General features: G+C 36.7%; 1 protein-coding gene across 1 annotated transcript in view; it reads right to left on the bottom strand.

Annotated features, from left to right (window-relative positions):
* EYA1 (EYA transcriptional coactivator and phosphatase 1) overlaps window positions 1-14053 on the bottom strand; it is a 160678-nt gene that overhangs the window by 91998 nt on the left and 54627 nt on the right. The window contains exons 8-9 of the mRNA XM_027127924.1: window positions 5120-5202; window positions 4518-4704 (exon numbers count right to left, since the gene is read on the bottom strand). Of these exons, the coding sequence (XP_026983725.1) occupies window positions 4518-4704; window positions 5120-5202 (270 nt within the window). The remainder of the gene's footprint in view (window positions 1-4517; window positions 4705-5119; window positions 5203-14053) is intronic.

The following is a 14053-nucleotide window of genomic DNA, read 5'->3' as shown; positions in this document are numbered from 1 at the left end:
TAACTTTGCAAAGAAAAATATTTTAAAAAGAAATTTAAAAGAAAATTTTCTTTTAAAAGTTTAAAAGAAATTTTAAATGAAATCCATCATTTAAAAATTAAAGTAATATTGGATGTAATTTTAATATTACTTAGATTTGGATAAGGAAAAAAAAAAGAGTTGACTGTGACCAAAATTATCTTATATAGACAGTAGAATTGGAATGGACCATGTAATAATACCCTTCTCTCAGAAACTAAACACATTTTCTAAGAACTGAAAGCCATTTAAGTAGGAGGATGTGAATAACTATGACTGTAACAACGATTCTTACTGTATACCATCAAATTTCTAAGATTTTTCTCTGATAGGATGTTTATAAATATACACCTCTTTGAAAGGGAGGGCTTCAATGGTAATGAAAATAAAAATATTTTGAACTAAATGAAAATGAAAAAAAAAACCCTATCAAATATTGTGGTATGCAACAAAAGCAGTGCTTAGAGGGAACTTCATAGCATTGAATGTGTATATTAGAAAAGAAGAGACTTAAAATCAATCATCTAAACTTCAAACCTTAGAAAACTAGAAAAAGAGGGGCAAATTAAATCAAAAGTAGGCAAAAGAAGGGACTTCCCTGGTGGCACAGTGGTTAAGAATCCACCTGCCAATGCAGGGGACACGGGTTCGAGCCCTGGTCCGGGAAGATCCCACATGCCGTGGAGCAACTAAGCCCACGCGCCACAACTACTGAGCCTGCACTCTAGAGCCAATGAGCCACAACTACTGAGCCCGCGTGCCACAACTACTGAAGCCCACACACCTAGAGCCTGTGCTCCTCAACAAAGACAAGCCACCCCAATGAGAAGCCTGTACACCACAATGAAGGGTAACCCCTGCTCGCCGCAACTAGAGAAAGCCCACGTGCAGCAACGAAGACCCAATGCAGCCAAAAATAAATAAATAAATTTATATATATATATATATATAAAAAAGTAGGCAAAAGAAATACTAAATAACAGAGAAGCCAATGAAATTGAAAACAGGAAAACAACAGAGAAAAATCAATACAACTAAAAATTGGCTCTTTGAAAAGGTCAATAAAATTAATAAAACTCTAGAGGGTTAACCAAGACAAAAAGAGAGAAGATTAAACTTACTAATATCAGAAATGAAAGAGGGGGTCCATCATTAGCAAGCCCATGGACGTTAAAAGGATAATAAAAGAATATTATGAACAACTCTATGCCCCCAAATTTTCTAGATCATAACATTAGAGAAAACCTATGGTTTGGCAATGAGTCTTTAGATACAAAATCAAACGCATGTTCCATGAAAGAAAAAAAATGATAAGATGGAGTTCATTCAAATTAAAAACTTCTGCTCTGCAAAAGGTAATGTTAAGAGAATGAAAAGACAAGACACAGACTGGGACAAAACAACATCTGATAAAGGACTTGTATCCAAAATATACAAAGAACTTTTAAAATTCAACAATAAGAAAACAAACAACCTGATTAAGAAGTGAGGAAAACATCTGAACAGATACCTCATCAAAGAAGATACACAGATGGCAAATAATTACATGAAAAGATACTCAACATCATATTTCATTAGGAAAATGCAAATTAAAACAATTAGATACCACAACACACCTATTAGAATGGCCAAAATTTGAAAACTGACACCACCAAACCCTGGTGACGATGTGGAGCAACAGGAACTCTCATTCTTGCTGGTAGAAGTGCAAAATGATACAGCCACTTTGGAAGACATTTTAGCAGTTCTTATCAAACTAAACATACTTTTACCATACAATCTAGCCATCAGACTCTTAGGAATTTGCCCAAATGAGTGAAAACATATGTCCATACAAAAACCTATACAAATGTTTATAGTAGCTTTATTTATAATTGCCAAAATTGGAGGCAACCAAGATGTCCTTCAACAGGGAGTGGGGAGGTTGGCACTGCTAGCTGAAGAGTAGGCACTATTTTCTTGAATCCAATAAGTAAATTAAAACATTGGTGAATGATCAGATAAATCTCACTATGTTTCTCAAGTATATGGATTCTTACATATCTCCAGATGATGTAAATTGTATTTTATTAAGACAGTCAATGCATGACTAATAAACTCATTTTTTTTAAATGAATGCAAAGGCACTGCTTTTAGTTTTTAAAATTTGAGAGTAAGCTTTCATATGCAAGTTATGTTATTTTTAATGTATTACACATGCCTAATGAAAAGAGGATAAAGTTTTCAATATTTAATTACAAACATATTAAAATAAGTTTTGAACTTAAGATTCATGAGGAGGTACATATTTATAAGTAATACTGCATAATATCACGGACTTGAAAGATTACTATTGTTCATACCAATTTTAAAATGCACAATTAAAAATAAATGAGTCCCTACATGTTTACCCTGAAAAAGCCTTACAAGGCTATCTTATTTGTTCATTATGACATAACGATTCTATGAACAATAAGGAACAGATATAAAGTATGGAAGAACTCATGTACTGTGGATTCATCTGTACTGCGTAATTCCATGAAACTGAAAGGCAGAAACCTGGTCATACATAAGATCAGATAATGACTAGAATTTAACTTTCCAGTTTTAGAAAATACTGACTTTAAACCCAATAGACTATTAAAAGAAAAAAACCACCTGAAATAACTTGAACAAAAATAGACATTCATTATTTTAACTATTTTTTATTTCAATCTTGAAACAAAAACATTAGGTTATATGTAATAAATCATTCCTTCTAATTCGTTAGTTTAATGATTTTTAGGTACTTTATCACCAACACTTACTTTTCATCAAGAAGGATAAGTCTATAATTTTACACATGACTAGTAAGAAAGGAAAGTTAATGCCAAACAACTTAGGCTGAATCCACAATCTTACCGCAAAGTTTAAAAAATAAAAAAGACTAAATTTTCCTTGAATTTTTAAAGTAATCCACATTTCTTTTTCAATGTGTAAACTCACTGAACTTTCGACTCCTAACTATGTAAGACAAGAAAGGCTGATCCCTACACATGCGTTTTAGTGGGAAGTGGTGAATATAAAAAAATCTGAAAAATATTATTTTCTCCCCATTTCAATTCATTCCTATTCTGTAGCCATAAAGATACTGAAATTGAAATAAGGACCTAAAACACTAAGCATGTATTCAAATAAAACCTAAGATAGATCATTCAATCTTAAAATAAAATTATATATACCTTTCAAAAATTATAATTTCGCATTGTTTCCCATCTGGCGTGGCTTCGTGCCCACTCATCCCCACTCTCTCACACAGCATCCCTTTTATAAATAAAATTCACTCAGAACAATGTCAAGTTTCAGAGATAAAGTTTTATGTGTCCAAATGGCCTTTTTTTAAAGCTCTAATCAACCTTAATTTAAGAAACATGATTAAGTCTTCACCAGTTTGTTTTATTCTGTTCTCTTCACAACCAAAATGTCATGAATTAAGTAAAATTATTCTGCTGTCTCCTTTTCTCAATCTCTTATTCCACAGACCCTAAAGAGTTTTTCTATTTCTCATTCACATAGCTATCCTCATTTCAAAATTCCTTTTGATCCTTGAGAAGCTTGCACGGACCCAGATGGTTCATGTAAAACACTGGGATACAATGGACAGTCCTACCAAATCAAACTTCTAAGGTTTCTCAAACCTTAGAAGACTAGAAAAAGAGGGGCAAATTAAATCAAAAGTAGGCAAAAGAAGGGACTTCCCTGGCGGCACAGTGGTTAAGAATCCACCTGCCAATGCAGGGGACACGGGTTCGAGCCCCGGTCCGGGAAAAACATTCTAGTTTTCTAAGCGCGAGAGAAAACCTAAGAAACCTAGTTAGAGACCAATTCAGGAAATTAAGCATACAATACTAAGAGTTCCAGAAAGAATTAATGGAGGGGAAGAAATGTTAAAAACATAGCAGATAAACTTCCAGAGATGGAGAGACTTGCATTTGAAAAGGCCCCTCAAAGGTTGTGCAGGAGTACAAAAAATGCCCACCCTCAGATACATTGTTAAAAAGTTCACAGCAAGTCAGGAGTGGGAAAGGTTAGGCCAGGAGAATCACTATTTTCCATGATCAACCCTTTGATGCTATTTGATTTTTTTGAAAAACATTAACTGTTTCATGATGATAAACATTAAATTCGAGATGATGTCATTTAGCTTCATATTCATATGTCAACAGTTATAATTATAGGTCAGCATTATAGCTAAACATTTATACTTATGCATCTAAAAAGCTATACATATCTTGAAAACTGAGTATAGGTACGACTAAACCAAATCTCTATTTCATGTACTTTTGAAGTTACGCACTTTGTACTAAAATTTTTAAGCAAGTAGAAATAAAGCTAAGGTCACCATCACGCTGCTTGACTTAAGGTCTTGCCAAAACTTGTCAAAGGCGTGCGACCCCTGTCGTGAATATATGACTGGGGAAAACTGCACCTCAACCACCAGAAACATAGCGTGCAGGACTAATAAAAATGCACGTAATTACCTGCTGTGGGATCTGTCACTGCTTGGCTGGTGATGCCAGATGGCGGTTCCTGAAGCTGGTAAGTGGCATTCGTGGACGGCGTCGTTGGGCTGCTGTTGCTACTTGTCATGTAATGTGCCGGGTACGGCGAGCTGTTGTAATACTGTGCATACTGACCCTGGCCAAAGCTGGGATACGATGGATAGTCCTACCGAATCAAACCACACAAGAGCAACCTGTCAGAATACGGCTGCTGCTTAGCGTTTTCAGAACGTAACCGTGAATGTGTTTGCACTTCCGTCTTCTCTGACTTCACAAAGGGACACACAAGCACACGCTGACTGAAGTGAGCAGACTTGCAAACCAGTTTTATGTAAGATCAGATTCCCTCTTCATGTTTCGATTCCATGATTTCTAGGTAAAATTCAACCAATCTGAGAACCAAACAACTCACCATATAGAACCGCTAAAGAGATTTTGAAGGAGGAAAAAAAAAAAAAACTATTAGAAGGCTTAAGAATGGTCTCGCTTATAGTGTAATATAAATGGATCTTTCTTTACCTAAGAAACTCATCTGTTGCATTTCTTTAAATTTCAGAAGTTAAACTGGCTTTGAAAATTACCTGCTGTGAACTGTTAAATCCAGAGGAATTCGTGAGTGAATTATTTCCTGTATATAATCCTGATGATGTTGTAAAACTGCTACCTAAAAAATGAAAAGAAATATGGTTGACTAAGCCATGCCAAGTAATGTGCCTATAGGAAATTATTATTTAGATAAAGCAGGGTTGGAGTTCACTGCAAATGTGTTTGGTTTATCTTTGAAACCAGAATCCATTGCCATGGCTAAAATTTTGTTTTCTTAAAATGGTTGACAATTTTAGTTTCACTATACTACAAATAATTAAAAAGTACAGAGGTTTACATTTCTGAGGACATGAGGAACTCATATAAACTATGGACAAAATTATACATTTGTGCAAAAATATTAGACACTGAGCTTTCCATTTCAATTTGTAAAACACACCAGGATTTTTCATGTCTTTACATTAAATACGCTTATTGTAAAGTAACAGGATCAGATTGAATGATCTTTAAAGTTCCTGCTAGCTCAAAAACTATGATGTTACTTCCAAAAATGCAAAATGCTTTCCAACTTGTACTTGCCATTTGAATGGCCACCGAAAAAGCTGGTTATTTCATTTCACAGAAGAATGAATGGAAGCACTTGACGTATTTGATAAAAACAAAGATCAAATAGGAACATGACCAGTGTTTTATGTATTACATGTGCTGTGTAGGCAACATCCTGTTTGTTGAATGTCTCTGTGTCAAAAGATACAGCAGGCGTTGTACAGGATTCAAGCCAAAGAGCAAATCTTGGTCCCCTCCTTCAATGGATTTACTATCTTACTGTTTAACCACGCAAAGTGACAACACACCATTTTCTTCTTGAAGTATAGTTGATTTACAATGTTGTGTTAATTTCTGCTGTACAGCAAAGTGATCCAATTATACATACATATACATTTTTTAATATTCTTTTCCATTATGGTTTATCTCAGGAAATTTAATATAGTTCCCTGTGCTATACAGTAGGACCTTGTTTATCCATTCTATATGTAATAGTTTGCATCTGCTAACCACAAACTCCCATTCCATCCCTCCCCTACCCCCCAACCCCTTGGCAACCACAAGTCTGTTCTCTATGTCTTTGAATCTTTCTGTTTCCTAGATACGTTCATTTCTGTCATGTTTTAGATTCCACATATAAGTGATATCATATAGTATTTGTTTTTCTCTGACTTACTTCACCCAGTATAATAATCTCTAGGTCCATCCATGTTGCTGCAAATGGCATTATTTTGTTATTTTTAAGGCTGCATGGCATTCCATTGTATACATGTACCACATCTTCTTTATCCATTCATCTCTTGATGGACATTTAGGTTGTTTCCATGTCTTGACTATTGTGATAGTACTGCTATGAACATAGGGGTGCATGTACCTTTAATAATACACTATTTTTGATGAACATTTTGGCAAAGATTTTTGAAAAGATCAGGGACTTGCAAACGTGTAAAAAATGGCATTCATACACAACAAAATGGGAATTTAAATAAGACAAGCTATTGGGCTATTTGGTCATGATCAAGAAATTTTATATATCATTTAACCCAGCAATTCTATTGCCAGGCTATCTAAGAAAATATGGATTTATACAATGACGTAGCTAGTAAAGATATTCTTCAGTGTTATTTCTAGTAACAAAACATAGAGAGCATCCCCAAGTTCTTAATAGGTGTTATTTGGAAAATGGAATATTATGAAGCTGTTGAAATAGTATCATAATGACGTTTAAAGACACAGGAAATTTTTTCATACTAATTTGTTAAAATAAAAACTAAAGCAACAAAAATGTTCTTTGTGATCTCACTTGAAATATTTTTAAAGCATAAAGTATTTCCAGAAAGCACAAAAATCTCAGAATCTATGGAGGGGTGCAATCTATGGTCACATAATATTCAGGGAGCCAATGTACATTTTTCAATTTTCCACTCAGAACTGTGTTACTTCTGTAAACAGAAAAAACATTTTTTTAAATTAAAATTTTATGGCAAATAAGCAGTCTAGGCAGTAAGTGCGTGGGCAGTTTAAGGAGGACATCTTCGATGCGAACTGCCTAGTCACAGATGCCTTCAGGTACAATGTGGTAGTTAATATATGCCAATTATTTACTTGCTACTGAACAGTGAAGTACTGGCTAAAGAGTCAGAAAACATAGAGTTTCCAGTTCATTACTTATGAGCTGTTTGGACTCTGGACAAATCACCTAACTGCTCTAAGAAATAATTTCCCTAGCTGTAGAAACTCTATTTCATAGGCTTCTTAAACAGATCAAATGAAGTAATGTTTTGGAAAACATAATGAACAAGCCACAGTGACACACAAATGTTCGGAACCGTTACCGTTCAGTCCAGTAAACGTTTCTAAAATTCTCCACCGTATTTATCTTTTCCCTCTTTTGACTTTCCCAAACTAGATAAATATGACTTAATCTCTTTGCATATCTAAAATTCTTTTCCTACTTATTTATCAAGCATCTACACACTTTGAAAACCCAATCAGAGGATTTGTCATTTTTGGATGTAGGGTATCTTTTTTGGTAGGTTCCAGTACTTTTTTGTTCAGCAGTTAGTTTTGATTCCGGTGTTCTTGTAAGAAGAGGTGACAGCACGTCCTTCTACTCCGCCATCTTGAGCTAATCTCAAGGATTTGTTACTTTTATTAAGAGGGGAAAATATTTCCTAAGATAGTTTTAAATGTAGTTATTACAGGCTCATATTTGAGGTTTCCTCATTTGTAAATTTTAGGAACATCGGTTGTTCAAAGTGCCCAGGACACCTATCACAGATAAGCTGCGAGCACTCACACAACTAATGCTTGTTTCACCACAAACACAGGGGCAACAACAGACAAGCTTTTCATATTAATGATCATTTGCACGTGGCAACCACATACTTATTAAGCAAGTATTAAATGTAGGGCTTGTGGTGATAATTACATGAGGACAGAAGATACAGGCTTGGACCTCTAGGACTTACCAGGTTAACATTAGTTCTGTTTTTTTTCTTTTTAAACACTGGACTTCATGGGCATATGACTCATTCATTATTTGTATATCAGTGAACAATTAACATTAAATCTATATCTATACCTATATATCACAAACGTATAATGAGCATTTAAAAAATTCCTTATAAAAATTCAAATTTATTCTGGGTAAGAGTGTGAATATCAATACTTTTGAAAACTGTATTATATACATTTTATAGGAAAAATTACTTTGGGTTATGACTTGTGACTTTCATTTAAATTACACATTTTTAGGTTATGACTTGCTACTTTCGTTTATACTACATATTTTTGAACAATAAATAGTGACCTCAATAGTCCCCATCCACCAAGAAAATGAATTAAGATATAGAAAATATATTTTAAAAATGGACGTTTTTATTCCAAAACTTATTCCCTGGAACAAAGTAGAAAAGACCATGGAAGCTATAATGGCACATATAGGCCATTGGGGTCTGACCAAGTAAATCACTGTTCAGTACTCTAAACGGTACCCCAGTGACTCCCCAGACTTCACGCTACTTCGACGGCTGTACGTTAGCTGGAATTTCACATAAGTTATACTCATTTACTGGCTGACTGCAGACTGAGATTCCATTCCATTTCACACGCAGGAGTTTAACAGCACTCCAGTGGCCTACAAGACTTAACGCAACTTCCACAAGGATCTAACTTACGTCAGGCAGAGATGGACATGCGGGAGAATCAGGCTCAGGCAGTATTAATTTTTAACCCCAGAATCAGATCTGCAGGGCTGTCCCACCCGCCTCCACGGAGGACTTAGGAAAGAGAGCTGATAACTTTTAGTCCAGGCCACCAGCACTGGATTTCTTCAACAGCCTGCTTCCTGGTCTCCTGCCCATCTTCCGGCCCCTACAGCTCATTCTCCACACCAGCAGTAGAATACTTTCTCTAAGGTGCATATCTCATCTTCTCACTCCCTTGTTAAAAAAGTAACTGCCCCCTATTAGCCTCAGGATCAAATTCAAACTCCTTACCAGGGCTTATTTATTAGGCCCTACTTGGTCTGACTGTAGTTTTTCTCTTAGATTTCTTTGATCTCTTCCCAGAAACTCCCAGCCCTCACCCACCCAGATACACATTCCAGCCTCATACAAGGGAAGCAACACGCGGTTCTCTGAAGGTTACTCTTTGCATCTCTCCCTCCCTCCCCACTCCCACTATATCCTGGCTAACTTCTAATCAGCTTCCCAATTCAGCACAGACTAGAAACTCCTTTCCTCAGAAAAACCTTCCCTGAATTCTCCTCTTCTCCTCTTTCCTCCTAAGCCTGGGTTACTGAATTTCTCTCTGTCTCCTGCTCCTTCTCTGTGATGTTTATATTTTATATATATGACATATATGAACAATAAAAATGGAAAACATGCATTGAATGCTTACTATATGTTAGGAATAAGTTCATCTTTCACATGCTTTATCTATCAAAATAACTTGATACTATAGGGAACCAGAGGGTTAGGTTAGGGTAATATAGCTTCCATGGCATGGAAGTAAAATTAAACATAGCTCCGTCTGGTTTTAGCGTCTATACGATGCTCTCTCATGTCCTCTTACCCTGTTCTCTGTTGCTTTATGGGAAGATCTGAAGTTTACTAAAGTGTTCCCAGGGATCACTCTACAAGGATGAAAACAAACAAACAAAAAACCATAGGAAGCAAACATAGAATCAAAATAGAAGTGACAAGAATAATCATACTTAAAACATATCAAGGGCTTACTCTGAGCCAGGCCAAGCAAATATTTTACATGTTACAACTCACGAGCTCTCACAACCACCCCTCAGGAAGGTACTATTATACCCCATTTTACAGATTAAGAAGCTGCCCAAGATGACAAGCAAGTGTGGCAGACCTGGGGTTCAATCCCAGGCCATCTGGCTCCAGAGTTGAAGTTTGCCGCGTATTGCCTCTCAAAGTAACCAGGGTTCTTTTTCCTTTAATATATATTTTTTAACCAACATATTCAACATATGGCTAACTATCTGCCACGGAATCACCAGGAGGTGTTTGTTAAATGGCACCAATCTGGGCCCTTCCTCAGACACAGAAATCACCATCTTACTGAGGCAGGAGGGGTAGGACGTGACCTGAAAATCCACAGGTTTACTGAACACCTAAAGTCCCTGATTTCTAGCCACTATGTTTTAGTACCAATTCAACTGGTGTTTTAGCAACTGCTTCAAAAACCCCCGCTAGTATAAGTTTTGTTTTTACACTAAGAAAGTAATCACACTCACCAGGAATTTAAAGAATGGAAGCGTCTCAGAGACTGTTTTGGGTATTTGTGGCCCTTGAGCTGGGCTAAACAAAGCTCATAGGGAGTAAACCGTCTGAGAGCTGATCTGATGCAGATTGGGTGCCAGTATTACCAGATGAATTTCACCAGATGAAGCTTAGAACACCACAAAGGCAAAATAGCAATGACACTGCTCCTAAGAAAGCGTCCGTGTGTAGCTACTAAACCCACTTCCTACTCTACACAGGCCTGGGAGACGAGGCACATTTGTGTAGAAGGCCACCACGTACCAGACTTAAGCATGTATGCTACAGGGGAGAAAGGGCAGGACATGACCAGGAAAAACAGACCTCCTTCTTCCATTAAGATCCTTCCTCTTGAGAGCTTCTGTTCGATTCACAAGAGTCTTCACTTACAACGTTAGGTCACAGAATTAGGCTTAGCATTGAGAATTCATTTATCAAAATAATATAGAAGTATTTTCCTTCCTAGATCCAAAAGATTTTACATGAAAAGTCACCTCTAGGTAAAGAGAACAGAAATATTCTATGATAAATTGTTTTACATTTTATGTAACAAATCATGAAAATTCCCCAAAGTAGAAAGAATTCCCATTTCGAATCCATTATTTCTCACTCAAGGAGTTTGGCAGAGATTGGTTCAAATGGAGCTCCAATAATGCCCAATAGTATTCTTGGTAGAGTTTGGAATTAAGTTACCTTCCAAGCAGGGTGGCAGTGGTGATACTTTCTCCCCCACTAGTGAAAAGGAAATCTTATCTGTTTAAATAGTTTACTATTGTGAAAAATCATAGCCATCCTTCTTTTCTGGCATGGAGGGGAGACACTCATTTCCAGACTAGAACACTGGAAAAACCTTTCCTTTCAGAACTTCTCTAGGAGACAAAATTATTTTTCATTCCACTGTCTTCTTTTTAAAGTTGAAAATTTTTATATTCTGAATGGGAAGATTATATAGGTTATACTATGAGAAAAAAAACCTTTCCAAGTTAGTTCAGTCCACAGCAACTACCGGCACATCTAATTGGCACACTTACTACTCTAGAGGGTGTTGTGGACCAAAAGAAGCGGGTGTCATGAGTCTATCCTTTGAGGAAAGTTTAAAAACACACAATCTCATGAAAGCACCACGAAGAAACATTAGCTTGTGTTATGTACATGAGCACCACAAGTTCTGACATGGAGCTGCTCAGTCAATGAAATGAAAACATCTGATTAGACTGAGAAGGACAAAAATACACAGAAAATGTCAAGGAGCGTGTTCCTGGTACACAGTGAGTATAAACTATCCAAAGGAGAAGATGTGAGAGTGAAAGGTTTATAGGGAAGTAGGGAAAGAGACTAAAGGTAGGTGACAGAAGTTTCTTGATCATTTAAGAAAAGGATAACAGTTCAGCAAAATGACATTCTTTATCAGAAAAACCCAGGCATCTGAATATTGATCATACCAATATTAGCATATTGGGACGTGGGAAATGTTATGATTCTGATTTTCCTTTTAAGGATTGGAGGAGGTGTTATAAATGTAAAGATATTTTTGTTTATATGATTGGGCCTGGAGATGGGGGTGGGTTAGCGTTTGGGGTGGAGAGGTGGGGATGGAGGTGCCCGGGAGAGGAATATGCTCACCAAGCTACTTTCCAAGGCTTGCCTGTCCACAGCTCACTACATGAATTCAGGACGGGGTCCCCGCTATCCTGAAAACTCATCTTATTCATTCTTGCTCCTCTTATTTAATGCTTCTCTCCGTCAATCCCCATTTCCCATCCTTCATGATCTGGCTAAGGTCCTATCTTCCCAATAAGCTTTCCCTGACTGTTCTTCTCTGCACTGATTTTACCTTCTGGGAACTCGAGCTCACTAATAATTGATACCATTGTTCTCAGAACAGCCTTCATTGGCCTTGCTTTTATCCTCATCATAAGTTCCTTAAATTCATGTGTTTTACTTATTCACCTGTCTCACATGGACAAGGAGAAACCACGTCTGACTTTGAAGGGTTTCGTGTAGGCTCCAGTAGGAGACAGAACTGGTACTTGAGTTTCAATCCAGGATGGTAATGACAACAGGGTCCAGTGAGAATACGACTGTCATAAAGAAGCAGGTGTAGTAACAAGAGGAAATCTTTCCACAATTGTGTGTGTGAATGTGTGTGTGTGTGTGTGTGTGTGTGTGTGTCTGGTAATGATGGCAGAAGGCTGTTTGGAAGGGCGATTTGAAGGCCCATCTCTCAACTTCCTTATGTGTTTGGCAATGAAAAAGACAGTGGGGAAAGGAAAAATAACCAAATAATAATTGTTTATTTCTCAGATTTTATCTAAAGGACACACACTTTACTGGTTTCTTTTAAACTGGATGATATATGAAGGCCTAGCTTTAAAAATTAGATTATAGGGGCTTCCCTGGGGTCGCAGTGGTTGACAGTCCGCCTGCCGATGCAGGGGACACGGGTTCTTGCCCCGGTCGGGGAAGATCCCACATGCCGCGGAGCGGCTGGGCCCGTGAGCCATGGCTGCTGAGCCTGCACGTCCGGAGCCTGGGCTCTTCAGTGGGAGATGCCACAGCAGTGAGAGGCCCACGTATCACACACACACACAAAAAATTAGATTATAATCACTACTTTAGATGTAAATTACATGAAGAATATTAAATACAGGACTTAGAAGCACCTTCTGGAAGGATTTAAAATATGTCTGAATTTCCAGAAAGAAAATCCAGCAGGGTTTTAAATCAAATAAAATATTACATTAATTAAGCATCATGAATTTTGAACAGCTCATAAAATAGCACTGATCTAGCTCAGATATTGGTATTTCATGGGTACATGAATGAAAATAAGAGCCTTGCTTACAGATGAAAAATCTCAAATTTAGAACGCAATAACATCCTATGATTTTACAGTCCATTTATATTTCAGTATTTCCACATCCATTGTCTCAGGTTATTTCCCACATCAGTATGTGAGGTAGGATCCTTGTCAGAGAGAGAATGGTGATTTCCTGGCCCAAGGACTCTGAGTTAGGGACTGGCCATTATCTCCACTTCCAGGCCACCATTTACCATTCTACCACACAAAACGCACCCTTTAGATGCTCTGATTCAGCGATGTTGAAAGTGAATTATATATTGTAAAAAGTCATATTTTTAATTTAACTTCAATTTTTTATTATTGAAGTAGAGTTGACTTACAATGTTGGGTTAGTTTCTGGTATACAGCAAAGTGATTCACTTACACACATATATATATATTCTTTTTCATATTCTTTTCCATTATAGGTTATTACAAGATATGGAATATAGTTTCCTGTGTTATACAGTAGGTCCTTGCTGTTTACCTATTTTATATATAGTAGTTTGTATCTGCTAATCACCTATATGTGGAATCTAAAATATGATACAGGTGAACTTACTTACAAAACAGAAACAGACTCACAGACATAGAAGACAAATTTATGGTTACCAAAAGGGAAAGGGGTGGGGAGGACAGAAAAGTGGTATTAATTTTTCGCTGGACAAACATCACAGACACACAAAGGGTAGAGACAAGGGCATCTGAGAAATTTCATAAATAATGATCTCATTTCTAAAAGACTTCTTCATTGTAACTCTTTTGAGGCTGGTAAATAATTTTAAAAGGAAATTATA

The sequence above is a fragment of the Aethalodelphis obliquidens genome, unplaced genomic scaffold, assembly GCF_003676395.1.
Source record: "Aethalodelphis obliquidens isolate GAN/ISIS:26980383/991018 unplaced genomic scaffold, ASM367639v1 scaffold33, whole genome shotgun sequence".
NCBI lineage: Eukaryota > Metazoa > Chordata > Mammalia > Artiodactyla > Delphinidae > Aethalodelphis > Aethalodelphis obliquidens.
The sequence above is the reverse complement of the archived record's forward strand: the minus strand, read 5'-3'. Positions and strand labels throughout refer to the sequence as shown.